Source organism: Helianthus annuus, chromosome 1, assembly GCF_002127325.2.
Source record: "Helianthus annuus cultivar XRQ/B chromosome 1, HanXRQr2.0-SUNRISE, whole genome shotgun sequence".
Lineage (NCBI taxonomy): Eukaryota > Viridiplantae > Streptophyta > Magnoliopsida > Asterales > Asteraceae > Helianthus > Helianthus annuus.
Window position 1 is genome coordinate 10,706,733 of NC_035433.2, and position 17,110 is coordinate 10,723,842.

The 17,110-nt window shown below is 36.1% G+C and overlaps 2 protein-coding genes across 3 annotated transcripts; both read right to left on the minus strand.

Moving 5' to 3' along the window:
* Positions 1 to 1,772: 1,772 nt before the first annotated feature.
* Positions 1,773 to 7,029, minus strand: LOC110945118 (myosin-binding protein 1). 2 transcript variants are annotated; one of them, XM_022186757.2, is made up of 3 exons: positions 6,884 to 7,029; positions 3,624 to 5,712; positions 1,773 to 2,250 (listed from the first exon to the last, which is right to left on the minus strand). In XM_022186757.2, the coding sequence occupies exon 2, from the start codon at positions 5,563 to 5,565 to the stop codon at positions 3,649 to 3,651; it is 1,917 nt and encodes a 638-aa protein (XP_022042449.1). In that variant the 5' UTR covers positions 5,566 to 5,712; positions 6,884 to 7,029; the 3' UTR covers positions 1,773 to 2,250; positions 3,624 to 3,648. The 2 variants fall into 2 exon arrangements, with proteins under 2 accessions (XP_022042449.1, XP_022042452.1); XM_022186760.2 differs by having other exon boundaries at positions 1,773 to 2,200; positions 6,884 to 7,013.
* Positions 7,030 to 9,043: 2,014 nt separating this feature from the next.
* LOC110945110 (flowering locus K homology domain) lies at positions 9,044 to 15,918 on the minus strand. The gene is made up of 7 exons (XM_022186749.2): positions 15,766 to 15,918; positions 13,742 to 14,113; positions 12,566 to 12,812; positions 12,343 to 12,491; positions 11,517 to 11,801; positions 11,242 to 11,436; positions 9,044 to 9,440 (listed from the first exon to the last, which is right to left on the minus strand). The coding sequence occupies exons 2-7, from the start codon at positions 14,108 to 14,110 to the stop codon at positions 9,255 to 9,257; spliced, it is 1,431 nt and encodes a 476-aa protein (XP_022042441.1). The 5' UTR covers positions 14,111 to 14,113; positions 15,766 to 15,918; the 3' UTR covers positions 9,044 to 9,254.
* Between the last annotated feature and the right edge of the window lie 1,192 nt (positions 15,919 to 17,110).

Below are 17,110 nucleotides of genomic sequence, written 5' to 3' on the forward strand. Positions count from 1 at the left end.
AGTTTGAAACTTAGGAAAACCCAAAAACAAAAAGTTTTTGTTTTTTCTAGATAATCACCAAAGACCAAAAAAATGCTTTTCTCTTTTTTCTTCTTCCACTTGCAGCTGCCGTCAACATGGCAGATGCAGAATTTTATTCTAATGGGTTCCTTTTGATAAATTCTCTTTAATTCTCACTGATTTTTCTAAATTCTACAAAATTCTCACTAATTTTTTCTGTTTTTTTCAAACGCGCTGGGTTCCTGAAAACCCATAAATATAAGCTGAATCCGCCGTGGCCGTCAAGATAATCCCCCAATGTTGGTGATCATTGTTGCTATTATTTTTTTTTCTCAAGTCTATCTCCTATCTTTGACCTCCCTTTTCTTCTCGAAACTTACGGCCCATTATTAATTTTGGGCTGCCCCTTTTTAATTGTATGTTCATTATTTAGTTATAGCCCAACTCAATCTTGTATTGCTCTTTAAATGCTTGCCAGCTCCAACATTACCAATATCCATCCCAATTTCAATCTCTCTAATTTATTTTAACTCTATGTGTACATAGAGCCTTCTTCATAGAATCATCATTGCAATATTTCTTTCATATGTTGATTGATATTCGACCTTAGAACCCGAGCGTTCTCTTATGGCTTGAAAGCACGGCCATTTTAAGCTTCTTTTATCAACATGAATCCTTCCAAAACTATCGGTTATCCATCGCTTTCACTCCACGCCTATAAAAACATTAGAACAATCCAAAGTAGATTCCATTCCACAAAAACAAGTGTTTCGCAACATAATGACGTATGACTATTAAAAATGCATGATATGTGATGAAATATTAATATTAATATGTTATAAAAATGCGCCTAAAAATGCAACTAACACTAAACAAGAAGACGTTTGGAAGACCCAATGAAAAAAGGGCCACGTCATTCACCGAGACGCCTGGGAGGCATCTGTCTGACGTCTCAAGATAAAAAAAACCAGCTACGTGTCATGCAAGTGGATCTCTGAAACGTCTCTTCAAGAGCTTAGGAGGTGGCCATTTGGGAAAGAGTGATTGGTCAATGACCAATGACCATTTTAGATATTTGGTGACACTTGGATTGGCAAAAGTAGAAACTTCTTTGTTTAAAAAGTCAAAGAGTTAATTAATGTTTTCGTCCTTGTGGTTTGTCAAAAATCACTATTTCAGTCCATTAGTTTAAAAATTATGACTTTAGTCCCTGTGGTTTCACTTTCGTAACCATTTCAATCCTTGTGGTTTCACTTTCGTAACCATTTCAATCCATTATTCTGTTAAGTACAGGGACTGAAATGGTTACGAGGTGGACTGAAATGGTTACGAAAGTGAAACCATAGGGACTGAAATCGCAATTTTTAAACCAATGGACTGAAATAGAGATTTTTGACAAGCCACAGGGACGAAAACAGTAATTAACTCAAAGTGAAATTTGCTACCTTTGTTGACTTTATTTAGAAACCAAGACAAATATACTAACATTTGATGACTTTCTAAATTAAGACATGCCCATGACCATTCTATAATGAAACAAAAATGTTATAATAAACTTCTAACTATACACTAAAGAAGTACAACATATTTGAAATTTCACTCAAGAAGACTTTAGATTATAATGAAACAAAATGTTATAATAAACTTCTAACTATACACTAAAGAAGTACAACATATTTGAAATTTCACTCAAGAAGACTTTAGATTATAATGAAACAAAATGTTATAATAAACTTCTAACTATACACTAAAGAAGTACAACATATTTGAAATTTCACTCAAGAAGACTTTAGATTATAATGAAACAAAATGTTATAATAAACTTCTAACTGCACTAAAGAAGTACAACATATTCGAAATTTCACTCAAGAAGACTTTAGATTCTCGATCGAAAAGAAAGAATTTTCTGTTTATACATCATATGCGTTTGCACATATCGTTCTATAATGACAGAAGCCCGGGACTAAGATATGGAGAGAACACTCGATAGAAACAAAAATATACACTACACTATCTTTCAAAGAATATACTTGGCTACAACAACGGTTTTTCTTGTAGTATAAACTGCTGCAATGGATCAAGAACAAGGTATAGGCTTCTTTCCCAACTTCTTCTTGATGAAAAAAGTAATGATCTTTGCATCAAGAATCATAAGCAAGATGAAAATGTTCATCAATGTCCACACCTTTCCGGCATGAATCTGAAACATCATTTGACGGTTTTATACATACCCCGCGTGTAGATCCACCCCTAAATCATTTTATTCAAATAATAAGATTATTGTTCATAAAATCTGTCAAAAAGGGAATTTTGGTCGAATGAGTCAAACAAGTTAAAAACCGACGAAAATGTATCTAATGTAGAAAATCTTGTAATTCGTGTTATTTAAATAATGAGATTATTGATGATATAATTTAGTTTCGCTAATCACGTCAGAAAAAACTAAACGATTAAATTTTTTGAAAATTTAGGACATAAATGTTCAAGGAAACCAACCCGACCCGTTATGGCCCATATAACTGTTTCACAAAGTAACCAGGACCTTTATAATAGAGTAAAATGCCGTTTTCGTCCATTAGGTTTGGCCAGTTTTGCAACTTTCGTCCAAAGGTTTGTTTTTCATCTGGCTCGCAAATTCCATCCATTTTTCTCGGTATTTCCGTCTTTTTTGTTAACTTAAAGGGCAATTCGGTCTTTTTCACTTTAAGTAAAAAGACCGAATACCCATGAAAAAGACTGAATTCCCCTTTAAGTTAACAAAAATGACGGAAATACCCCTGACTTAACGGAGAAAAAAGGATGGAGTTACCTAGCCAGATGAAAATAGCAAGATTTCAAACCTTTTGGATCCAGATGCGGAAAAACAAACCTTTGGACGAAAGTCGCAAAACTGACCAAACCTCACGGACGAAAATGGCATTTTACTCTTTATAATATCTTCATTTTCTCATCATCATATAAATGGAACCCACAAAAGAAGTATGTTATCTATGGTGAAGTAAACTAATCAATTATTAATCAGGAACATCTAGGGCTGCAAACGAACCAAACGTTCGGCGAACAGTTCGTGAACCGTTCGGCGGGAAGTTCGTTTGTGTTCGTTCGTTAATTAAACAAACGAACACGAACAAGAAATTTCGTTCGTTTAGTTAAATGAACAAACATGAACAGAGGTCGTGTTCGTTCGTTTATGTTCGTGAACGTTCGGTAACGTGTTCGTTTGTGTTCGATAGTTTATTAGTGTTTTTAGTTTTTATATTTACTTAAATACTTCAAAATTCTGATAAATTAAATATATAATAAGTGTTGGTATATTATATATTCTGTTCATGAACGATTTGTTTTTGTTCATTTCTTTCCATTTGTGTTCATAAACATTAGTTTGTGCTCATTTGTGTTCGTCAACATTCGTTGCCTAAAATTAACAAACAAACACAAACGAACACGAACATAAAATCTCGTTTGATAAGTGTTCGTGAACGGTTCGCGAACACATATATTTCTTAACAAACGAACACGAACAAGGTCTTGTTCGTGTTCGTTTGCAGCCCTAGGAACATCTATTTCCATACCAGAACAGATTATGCTACAACAATATTCTTATAGATATATGATTCACATACCTCGACGTTGTTGAAGGATGTAGCTTCAATCAACAGTTTGGCATCGTCTATCAAACCGAATCCGCCTCATATCATGCAAGTGTTGAGCTATTTCTTGAATAAATTCCAATCCCACGTGACTCTGGACCGTGTTAGAAGCATGCTCAAGAAAATCCCGATCAGATTCGAGCGCTTCTAACCATTCACTAAGATCCGATATTTCATTCTCAAGTGTGCGCATATCGATCTCATTTTGTTGCGACGGTTTATCGCCACCATTAGACAATTGGTGATATTTCCTCTCCGACTCGGATAAAGACTGTAAAACGTGTTTCTTTTCATCTTCAAGATCTAAAACCGGAAGATTATTGACCCTCGGTTCGAACGTATTCGTAGATTTTAAACAGGAAGAAGATATAGATAAAGATTCGATTTTCCCATTTTCCGTATGATTTTCTTTGAAATTAACCGGAGTGTCCCCCGTGATCATTTCGTCGTCGTATCGGCTTCTGAAATATTCCAGCTCGGCTTCTAGATCTTGAATCTCTTTCTCTTTCTCGGTAACAAGATCGTTAGCTTTATCTAACGCTTCCATATCGTATTCCGCTTGTTCGTCCATCATTCTTAAGTACTGCAACGCTTCGGTATGTAACGCGGATTTTTCTTCTTGCAATCGTGTAATCATCGCCATCGCCTCGTCAGCAGCTATTGCGGCAGCGTTTCGTTCTTCGTCTAGTTCCTTGTGTAATAAACGCAATTGTTCTTGATCATGTTCCATTTGTCGTTTTAGCTTTTCGATGTCGCAATCACCGTTGATTTCACCTACACTCTGCGCACTGTGCGCGCCCGGAGATTCGAAACCTTCGTGTTTATCCGAACAAGGTGACACCTCGTCACCGTTAAAAGAATGCAAATCTTGATTTAACGAACTAGTTTCGTTACCAACTTCTGGAGACCCGTTTTCTTTCACATCATGCACGGTTGAAGTTGAATCGCTGGATGTCGAAGACAGAGGACTCACGATACTCTCGTTACGGATTCCGTTCAGTAGTGGAGGCTCACCAATAGTGGATATCGAAGATAGAGGACTCGCGATACTCTCGTTACGGGTTCCGTTCAGTAGTGGAGGCTCAAGAATAGTGGATGTCGAAGATAGAGGACTCACTAAACTCTTGTTATGGATTCCGTTCAGTAGGGAAGGCTCGAGAATAGGAACACTATTGGAACGTTGATGTATAACAATACGAGAATCATTCTCGTTTTCACATTCAATCTCGTAAAACGAATCTCCGGATTCGGAACCCGAACACGAATTGAACTTAAGATCCGCACAGCCCGAATCGGACAACGCGTCCATGTCAGCGCCCGCGCGGATATTAGTATCAACAAAGCAAGGAGTCACGGTTCCGGAAATCTTATCGCGGGCCTTACTAAAATAATTCCGCCGACGAAACCGGCCACCGGGCCGACCCCGACCCCGACCCTTGGTTAGCGGTAACGGAGGGTGCATGGTAACTTTCGGAACCCCTAACTTCATCTGACTTCTTGGTTTCGGTTTCCACTGTCGTTCACAACACGAACATGACCCCGTACTCGAAGGCGCACGAACGAAATTCTTATTCAACAGCGGTTTCAAATACCCCGGTTTTTGCTTCGTTATTGACGTGAAACAATCATCGCACATTTCTCGTACGTCCGAAAGCTTACGATGAAGATCACACGAGACCAGACACGTAACTTCACCTCGGTGTTTATTACAAAAGTGGCTCAAATACGCATCCGGTTTCTCTCCGAAAACATGATCGAACCGGAAGCAAAACAAGCAAGGTGGTTGTAATTCGCATTGACGCGCGAATTTGGTCAAAATAAGCCCTAATGCAGCATCCATATACATTAAGAATATCAAGAACCACTCGCAAGCGGCCATTGATAAATGATGCATAAATTTATTCGCCGCAGCCATGATGGATCGCAGAACCGAACCTTTATCCCCAAAATGGTATAATATTGATTAACCACATCAAACAGTAATCTGTTAATATGTACAATATATCTATATAGCTGAAAACTGCCTCAATGAGATCAATCAAATACCATAAAGGAGTCAAGGCTGCAAAAATCACAAAAAAAAAAAAAAAACACAAAAATTAAAAATATTTAACTTATTAGATTCATAAACAATCAAACCTAACACCAATTACACAATCTAAATTCACAAAAAAGAAAAAAAAAACACACACACAAAAAAAAGAAAATTTTTTTAACTCATTACATTCATACATACAAAAAAAAAAGCAAATTTTTTTAACTCATTACATTCATACATACAAAAAAGAAGCAAATTTTTTTAACTCATTACATTCATAAACATTCAAACCTAACACCAATCACACAATCTAAATTCACAAAAAAAGAAAAAAAAACACACATACTAAAAAAAAAAAGCAAAATTTTTTCACTCATTACATTCATAAACAATCAAACCTAACACCAATTACACAATCTAAATTCACAAAAAAGAAAAAAAAAACACACATACAAAAAAAAAGCAAAATTTTTTAACTCATTACATTCATAAACAATCAAACCTAACACCAATTACACAATCTAAAAATCACAAACAAAACACAAAAAGCAAAAAATTTTAACTCATTACATTCATAAACAATCAAACCCAACATCAATGACACAGTACCCAAAAAAATATAAATATAAATAAAACACAAAAAGCAAAAAAAAAAAAAATTAACTTATTACATTCATAAACAATCAACCTAACATCAATTACACAATCTAAAGATTACAAACAAAACACAAAGCAATAATTTTTAACACATTACATTCATAAACAATCAAACCCAACATCAATTACAAAGTACCCAAAAAAAATAAAAATAAAACACAAAAAGCAAAAAAAAAATTAGCTTATTACATTCATAAACAATCAACCTAACATCAATTACACAATCTAAAGATTACAAACAAAACACAAAGCAATAATTTTTAACTCATTACATTTATATCAATTACACAATACCCAAAAAAAAAAAAAAAACACAAAAAAGCAAATATTTTTAACTCATTACATTCATAAACAATCAAGCTAATATCAATTACACGAGCTAAAGATTAGAAACAAAACACAAAAAACAATAATTTTTAAGTGATTACATTGATAAAGAATGAAACCCACCATTCTAATCCCTAAAATCTTAAGAAAAAGATTGAAATTAGGAACCCTAATTGAAGGGAAAATGGTGGGAAAAAAAAAGAAAGAATACCTGGAGGGAGAATGGGGGTTGGGGATTGGAGATCAAAGAGAGGTGAAATGGGAAAATGGAGGTGAAAAGAAGCATTTTATTTGTTTTATTGATGGAGGTGTTGAATATCATCCATCCCCAATTGTGGATCAAAAAATAATATCTTCCTAATTTCATTTCATTTCATTTTCAACAGAAATGCTCTTCTTGTCAACATCACTGTATATTTTCTGTCTTTTCTTCACCATACCTTTTTATTCACTTTATATTATTTAGGTAAATTGTAAATAAATAATCTCATCTAACTCAATTTTATCAGATAATAATTCCAAGTCAGTTATTGACCGATAATAATTCGAACTAGTCAAATTTTTTTTTTTTTTTTTTTTGTAAAATAGTCCGCCGTTAAAATAGCTTAACGGAGTTAAGTTTTTTTTCCGAATTGCAAACCGATGTTATAGGGCTTTTGATCAGAACGAGGATACGAGTCAATTGATGTAAGACTTAACTCGAAATTGTGTATGAAATGGCTTGATTTTTGTTAATTGCAAGTTTAAACACCCGAATTGAAGCACCGTTTTCGTGGGTTGGGGCAATATTTCGAGGTAAGTTTTATATCACTATTCTCACGTCCATATATCTTTATTATCACACACTTTTACATTTTACCTCTCTCTGTATATATATGTATATATAGAAAGAGATAGAGAGAAGAGATATGTGAATATTAAATTAATAATATTTGATACACATTTGAGGGATAATAAATTAGTAATGAACCAAACATTTACAAAAGGGTAAGAAAAAAATCTATAGATCCATCTATGTTCACAATCAATATTAGGTTCCTTGAATGACATTAATTTATGGATGTGCATCTTTAAAAAGAATTAAAATCATAACAAGAGTTGTTGAGTGTAGTTTGGTGCCAAATAAATGGCTCGTGGCCTCTTGCCATCAAAGTTGGAATTGACGGCTACATGTGTTTTGGATCTTTGTTTCTCATAATCATTACAATGCTTAAAAACTAAAGTAAAACAATTAATTATAATAAAGTAGTTTAAGAGAATTAGATGATTTTAAATATAATTTTCCTAATAAAATATTTGAAAAGCAAAAAAAAAAAAAATCACAATATCCAAAAATCATTCCTGTTAATACATTTTTTTTTCCGCTGTTAACGATAAGGTCTTGGGGTATACTTTAACCCGCCTCAGCTTCACCCATGATTGCAAAAGTAGTTAGTCGCTCTCTAGTCGGAGTTGAGAGTACTCGAGAAGTACTCGGCCTAGGCGGAGAGTACTTGTAACATCCGCCCAAGTCAAATATTTCATTTAGTTTTATAAAAGTTCCAAATCCATATTATCAAAAGTATTTCATTTAGTTTTATTTATAAAAGTTCCATAAGTACAGATAATGGGCCTGGGCCCAAATATTTTACTACTTGGACTCTCCAACATCCATTTTTCATATTTTAGATTGACGGCCCAATATATTTCTTCACCGGATCCTTGTCCAATGGATTATTGTGGATCCTCGATTGGTATTTGATATACGTACGGTATACGATGCAACACCGTATCTCAGCACGAAAAGAGTCGTAGTAACTAGTAAGCACTGACATGTCGCTTGCAATATCTTGTATCAGTGGAGTTGTGCTTTCATTACCTTATCATATACTTAGGCCCTATTTGTTTGCATCTTAATGGAATCAATCAGAGGTTGGCTTTGATTCGGTCAGAAGTTTTGGTGTTTGGTTCGACATCTGAATGGCATCTGAATGGGGATTTCAAGCTCTTAACCATTAAGAGTTGAAGAGTCGCTGAACCATTCAGAGGAGTGGAGCCTCTTATTCGGTCGGAGGCTCTGATTCACCAAACAGGGCCTTACCCTTAAAAACCTTCGGACTCGCTAATTTTTTTTATAAGTTTCGTCCATTACTCGGTTAGTGCTAGATCATCCTCTTGCCATTACAATATCATATTGTGGCATGTCTATTTAGACTTTGGTAGGCCAGACACTTCATCACATATTACCTTAGAACACGTTATTAGCTTTACTCACTTCCAACTCTTACATCAAAATCTCATGTGTCGCAACTCGGTCATCCCGCTTTCCGCTTTAGTCATGTTATTTCAAGCATTGTCATAGTTGCAAAATGTATAACAGCGAATCTAGACATGAAGTAAAACCGTAATTAGGTCTCAAAACATCGTGTCCATAACACAATTATGCATAAACTAGAAACAAAAGGCCAAACAAGCCACAACATTTCAAGTTCTAAAAAACATCAACATCGAAAGACCTAGCTATTACTCGTTACAACATTACCCTACTAGCTCCCTCCAAACATAAAGATAACTTCACAAGGGCATTTCAGTCACAAAACACTTTAATACCCGTAATTCCCTCCGTACACAGATCCACCATAGTCAGCAGCAGGTGGCGGTGCATGGGCGGCAGGAGGTGGTTGAGACGGGTAAGCAGGAGCATGACCCGGGTAAGGGTTATAGCTTCCTTGGGCAGGTGGCTGAGCAGTTGAATTCTGAGCTGCAGTTGCAGCTTCAGCAACAAAATTCTGAACCAACAAAAAAGATTAAATAAAAAACAATATTAATTACCCGCCAAAACAAGTATGCAACACATTCAACAGACGGTTATGTTTTATCTCTAACGGGTCAAATGGTCGAAATGCAAAAATAGACCCAAAAATCATGTTATTCAAAAATATAAATTTTTCTTATGTGGTAAAAATCGGATATCGGGCAAGGACCGATATTTGAGATATCTGTGATCGCGGTGGGATATCCTCATATCGATAATTACTCTATATAACATTTAGAGTATGTTCTTAGGAACAGTACTCAAATTTGCCCTCTTTTACAAATTAATTACAAAATTGCCGGGCACTTAACAAGGCAAAATATGAGTAAGAGTACAGCCATGGACCCAGTGGCGGACCCAGGATTTTATTTCAATGGGGTCCATTTTCGGGTCGGTATTCATTCGGGTCGAGTTAAAGTGAGGTTTGAACTAGATTTTTTTAAAAAATAAGAAAAATGAGCTTATCAAGGATTAAACCCATGACCTCTTGGTGGAAAAGAGGGAGATTTACCACTACACCAGCTTTCTTTTTATTTCTATGGTGTCCACCTAATTGTATTTATGGGGTCCATATACAATTTAATATACCGAATCTACTATTTTTTTAAAAAAGATTGGGGTCCGGGGACCCCGGTGGCACCAATGTGGGTCCGCCCCTGTATGGACCCATGGGGTAAGAATGTGGGGTCACCACAGCAAATAAAAAATACAAACAAATTATAATTTTTGTATTTTTAGATTTTTATCACCAAAATTTGTTTGGTAGTCATCTTTGATCCCTCAACTTTTTGTCTTTTATTTAAAGATTTTTTTCATTTCCCCTTAAGTTTCAAAGTTGTCACTTTTGCCGTCATTTTCTAAAAACCTTATATTAGTCCGCGTTTGCTTACTACTTTACATGGTTTTATGTCCTCCATGCGCGCTTTCTTGGGTTTGTCTAAAAACCTTATACTAGCCGTTTTTAGGTCTCTAAGTTAAGCTTTCTCGGTAAAAAAATGGGTCCGTCTATGTTTTACGCTAGCTCGCAGTATAAGTTCGTGTTTGTCTTTGCTTATGTTTTATGTCACATGGCACTATAAACACATTTTTGTTTTATGATTTTTTTCCAGTTTTAATCGTCGTTTGCTTACAATTTAGCACGGTTTTAAGACCATCGCACCCCGCAACGCGAGGTGGGTTAACCACTAGTTTTAATATGATGCTGAATTTATATTATATAGCAATTTAACACTAATTATTCAGTATACTCTCCTACCATTTACAAATTAACCTTCTGCAACTTGCAAAACACAAACGATTGTAGCAAGTAGGAACTGATTACGACTTAAAACACTAATAATTAACAATTAAGACTTAAAGCACTAATAGCAGCAATATAGAGAAGGACGAATGGTAGAACTAAGAAGAAACGTACTGATATCGGAAATATCAGTGATATATCGGGCAAATAATGGTCTAATATCGGTCAATATCGCCATTATCGGTATCGATATTCTGACTAATATTTTGTACCAATATCTCACCAGGGGACCGATAGCCGATACATCATCGATATATATCGGGTTATCAGCGATGTTAACTGCATAGATCGAAATAACAGTTTCTGTGATCATACTTGATACGCCTGACTATTTATAAAAAAAAAAATCGGAGAAAGTGTTTTGGGTCAACCCAATCCCATTTCAACCTGTACCGAAAATTACCATTTTGACCATGTTTTGACCCGATATCCAGGTTGGCCATTTTTACATCTAATAGAAATTATGGAATTATACCTGTATCAACTGCTGAGCTGTCTGAACTTGTGAAGCTGAACCGTTAATCTCAACAGTCATTTCATCAGGAACACCCCTTGTTTCTTGTATAGCAATGGTTGCACCGCTGGCCCGTCTAATATAACTAATATTAGTGCCCGATGTACCAATTACAGCATCCGCATATGAAAGAGGGATTTGCATGTTCTGTGAGACCTACACATAAAAAACATGTATTTAACGAATTATTTATATATATACAATTATACATATACACGCACACCAATGGATGATACCTTTGAGGCTAGTGACGCTTGTGGTTGCACACTTGAAGTGTGAGGCGGACCTGCAGATGGATCCCTACCATAAGGTGGGCCCTGACGAGGCTGTTTATCCAATGGTGGAGGCATGTCGACTCTTGGATAGTAGTTGTCGAATTGGTGCTGAGGTGGCATAAATTGATTGTTTCCAAAACCAGGTCCGAAACCGGGCCCACCACCTGGGAAACCTTGAGGAGATGGTGCTCCCCAAGGTTGCGGAGGGCCCATCTCGTGATTTGAACGGGAACTCGGCATTTGCATCTGTCCGATAGAAAACAACGTTAATAGCCAGAATCAAGAACAGCTAGGTATATGTTTTAAAGAAGAGTAAAATGCCATTTTCGTCCCTGACGTTTGGCTAGTTTTGCGACTTTCGTCCAAAGGTTTGTTTTGCGCATCTGGATCCAAAAGGTTAGAAATCTTGCGATTTTCATCCGGCTCGTTAACTCCATCCATTTTTCTCTGTTAAGGCAGGTGTATTTTCGTCTTTTTTGTTAACTTAAAGGACAATTCGGTATTTTTCACATTATGTAAACAAGATGGGTGAAAAAGACCAAATTGTCCTTTAAGTTATCAAAAAGACGGAAATACCCCTGACTTAACGGAGAAAAATGGATGGAGTTAACGAGCCGGATGAAAATCGCAAGATTTCAAACCTTTTGTATCAAGATGCAGAAAACCAAACCTCTGGACGAAAATCGCAAATTTGCCCAAACCTCAGGGACGAAAATGGCATTTTACTCTTTAAAGAATCTACAAAACCAAAAACAAGATTAAAACGATACGTAAGAAGAGAACTTACTTGCGTCTCGATTATACCAATAACACTCCGATCAACCAAAAACTTTCTTAGATGAGTTGCAATCAGTTCCAAAGCCTTGTGCACACCTGTAGGGTCCCCGTGTATCTCAACAACACTATCGTCGGGTAGAGCAAAAATCGGTAGGTTTTCTGCAAAATTAAATTAAACCAAATCAATATCATTTTAAGAAAAAAAAAAACAAAGCAATATTTTGACAGCTCACCTCCTATAACACGGATTTTACAATTTGAAGAATCTTGAATGGTCTTTATGGTGGCACCTTGCTTCCCGATCAAGCTTCCACCTTGTGCACCTGCCACCAGTAGCCTTGTGGTGATAGTCGCGGGCCCACCAGGTGGGCCATGCGGATTATCTTTGTCATCATCAATGACACGTTGATGAACCTTTAGCAAACCGTCCATTGCAGGAGGAATAGAAACTTCCGGTTCTTCCTTTGCAGAAATCAACACCTGCCAAAATAGCATAATATGTCTATTAAGTTAACTGCATGCAAATCGTCGCAAAAAGTTTGATTAATAAAATTACATGAGACTTCAAGTTCGGAACAAATTTAATCATCTTTGTCATCATCATAGGGTATCAATTTTAATGGTTTTTCTTGTATCTTTATAGCATATTTGCCTAACCAAACTTTTATTGTGTTTATTAAATATTATAGTCTTATAGTCTTACGGTTGAGAACGTCGAAGAAGTCTACCTAAGTTAGCATACCATATAGGATGTTCTGGTCCCTTGACATATGCAGACCGTGTTTTACATTTTCATCTAAGTTTTAGTTTTTATGTGTATATATTGTATCTATCATACTACTCTCTTGGTTTTGTTCACTTGGTTGACTTGTTTGACTAGCAAGATGTGGCAAGACAACAATCCATCGAGTTCCAAAGTTACCAGATAACGTACATGCTTCTCGATAACCGCTGAACTCCAATCTGGATCTTGGGTTCTTCTAATTGGAACCACTTTCACAATTGAAATGTTGCCTTAAATTTCAGAAAACCTGCACACATTCATTTAAGTTATTCGGATAACATAAACTTTGTAACATTTAGCCCGTTTTTGTTGAGTGTTGAATGTTAATCTCACTTGTTTCATGACTTTGTTCTCTTAGCTGTTACTTTTATCGTTTATTTTAGTATATCTATGTTGATTTTACTTGATAATTATAACTGCTTTTTTGTTATAAACTTAATGCATTCTTTTAAGTTTTAACAAGCGAAATTTAGTTATAGTTTACTTGATAATTATACTATAGACCGTGTTAGTAGCTATACATGTTCTTCATATATCCATAACAGGGCCCACACACGAGAAACATATATCACACATACATTCACAGATAAGAAAATCGATCAAACGAATAATGAGAGAAACTTACAGTTCTTTCAGTAGTACCAGGAGGACCATCAAGAATCTTAATGCGAGCACGCGTTTCTTCACATGTTTTCTTAATGTACTCTCCCTTCCGCCCAATGATGACACCGACTTTCTGCGCAGGAACCAAAATTCTGAAAGTGTTTTCTCCAGGCCATCCGGGCCATTTATCCACAACACCTTCCGCAGCAGCAGCAGCAACACCACCCTCCACCGCATCACCGCCTTGTTCTTCTTCCTCGTTACCTTGAGTCTCTACAACACCATCACCATGTTCTTGCTCGTTTTCATTCTCTGTAACTTGAGCTTCAACCGGAACATAGTTCTCCGGCATCACTTCAATCGCATGTTCATCGATGTTACCCTCTGCCATTTGCTATAAATTCAAACAAGTAAGAACCAGTTAGCTCATATCCTTATGATTCTCACCATAAAAAAAAAAAAAAAAAAAAAAAAAAAAAAAAAAAAAAACTATTTATAATATCTTTTAACTGCATAAGTTAATTATCAGGCAAAGTGCTACAATTTGGGTGTTGATGGCAGTAAATAGGCTTGTAAATGAACCGAAAGAACACGTACAAGGTGTTCGTGTTCATTCATTTAACTTTAACTGAACATGAACAGAAAAGGTCAAATAAACAAATCTTCTTGTTCATGTTCAGTCATTAAGAAAATGAACATGTTCGTGTTAGTTTATTTTCCAATAAATCACCAACAAATACACACACACACACACAGGGGAATGATATAACGAAAACCTTGGTGAGTTAAGAAAACCAAGGAAACCTCATCTCCACCATCCATCCATTTAATCTAATCTATGGTGTAGAGAAAATCAAGTACAAAAAAGTTACTTTTCAAAAAAGTGTCAAGTTGTTAGGAATCATATGTTTACTTTGCTATTTCTAGTATTAGGGAGGGGGTATTTGTAACTTTCTCTCTTATAAATAAGTATGGAATAGTTAGTAGTGAGAAGAGAGTTTGTTATTCGGTTAGGGCTCCATTGTGGAGAAGGGCTTAGCCCGGGATCACTTCGGTGATTGTTTATCTTCGATTTGTATTTCAATTCAATCTATCACAATTATCATATATCGATTCCTATCACAAGTGCAAAAAGTGTTTTTCAGAATTTGTTCAAGTTTGACACAGTGTGTCTATCTGTAAGTGTTACACAAAAAAACTTACTAAAAAAATGTAACATATTGTTATGTGCATTGCAAAACTAAAAACCTTTGTAAATTTTGTAAATACTGAAAATTGTAACACTTTAAGTTCAAAAAATTTGAAAAAAACTGCTATTCAAATGCGTAACAGGTCATCATCGTCATACTCGGTAAATCCCACCAATAGCAAAGCTAAGGTAGGGTCTGAGGAGGGTAAGATGTAGACAGCCTTACCTCTACCCCGTAGGAATAGAGAGGCTGCTTCCAGTGAGACCCCCGGCTCGATGGTAGTTTTATACCAAGCCTTGGACAAAAGGCACATAACACTCGGCAATTAAGACAAAGGCCAATTAGTGCATGTACTCCCTTGTCTTTCGGCTATCAACGCCACCACATGATGCATGATTAACCATCTCCCTCTTTTAACATTATTTTCACGAAATTAGTAAAATAACGTTAAAATTAGTGCATAGACACGTATATATTGAACTTTTGTATTAATTCTTAAACGACAAAAACAAGCTTCAGAACAAACGGTTCACTGAGCGTTCGATTCATTTACATGCCTAGCAGTAAATAAGTAGAATAATCTAAAACCCTAACCTATAGCTACATGAACCCTAAGGAGAAAACCAAACCAATAGATCATAATTCTTAAGCGAAATAACAGATATTAAGTATAAATTCAATAAAACTAAATCAATTAACGGAAAGATTGCACAGAAAATGTAAATTTTCACGGTAATTCCACAATTGCGTAACAAAATCGCTATGAACCCTAGAAGATATATTATGAACGATATACAGATCTATATAACAATTAACAACTGTATGCAAAATGTCAGTTGTAAACAGATGAACTTACAAGTGGTTACACAGTGAGTTCGATTGTTGATGATTTCGCAATTGAATGAGAGAGAGAACGGCTACTGTACTGGCTGCGCGATTGGGGAGAAGAGAATAGGGATTATTTATTATCTTCCGATGTGTTCTTTCACAGGTCCCTTTAAAAATGGTTTTAACAAGTTACACCCCCTACCTTTTTACTTGATACCCTTACCTCTTATTTATTTACAAATTTTTGTTGCCTTACCACCTGTCTGTTCCCAATTGCATCGATCTTGGACCATGCACGTTAACGTCGTTAAAGTCAACCGTATGTTGGTAATGGTTAAAGGTTATGATGGGGTATTATGGTAATTTCTATACAAACACTTTGTTTTCTATCTAAACATAACCACCGTGCCACCACCACCATCGCAACTACCGCACCACTACCATACTAGAATAGCCACCGCACCAAAAACCATTTCAAAACCCTAAGGGGGCGTTTGGTTCGCATGAATTCAATGGAATTTAAGGGAATTGAACTTTGAATTCCATCTCTTAAGATGTTTGGTTCACAGAATTTGATGGAATTGGAATCCCAATTCCAATCTTCATGTGTTTGATTGACAATGGATTTGGAATTAGGCATGAATTCCTTCAAATTCCTTTAACAGGAATTCAAAATCCTTCCTATATGTGAAGGAATTAAAGTAAATTCATTGGAATCTTCGATCGTTTCGACCCGCACCGTTTAAACTTGTACCGTTTTGATCCGAACCGTTTCGACCCATACTAGTTTCGATCCGAACCGTTTCGACCTGTACCATTTAGAATCGAACCGTTTCGACGTGAACCGTTTCGAACCCTACCTTTTCGAATCGAACTGTTTCGACGCGAACCGTGTTGACCCGTACCATTTCGACGTGAACCATTTCGACCCGTACCATTTCGACCCGTACCGTTTCGACCCGTACCGTTTTGACGCGAACCGTTTCGATGCCAACCATTTCGACCCAAACCGTTTCGACTTGAACTGGTGGCTGTGGGTGTCGGGGTGATGGATTCCAATTCATTTGACAACCAAACACAACAAAAATGGAATTGAGATTCCAATTCCAACAATTTCTAATTCCAATTGGAATGTTTAAATTCCAAATCCAATTCCTTCAAATTCTAATTCCTATACAAATTGCAATTGCAATTGCAATTGCAATTCCAAATCATTCCGCGAACCAAACGCCCCCTAACACTATCGAAAAACTCCTACAATCCAAAGACTCAACGTGAACAAACTCAGATGCCTGGACAGTTGGTTCAGATCCCGACTAAAAAGTGGCATACCATAGTAAGTTGTTTGCGTTTGAAAAGTAGATATGGAAAAA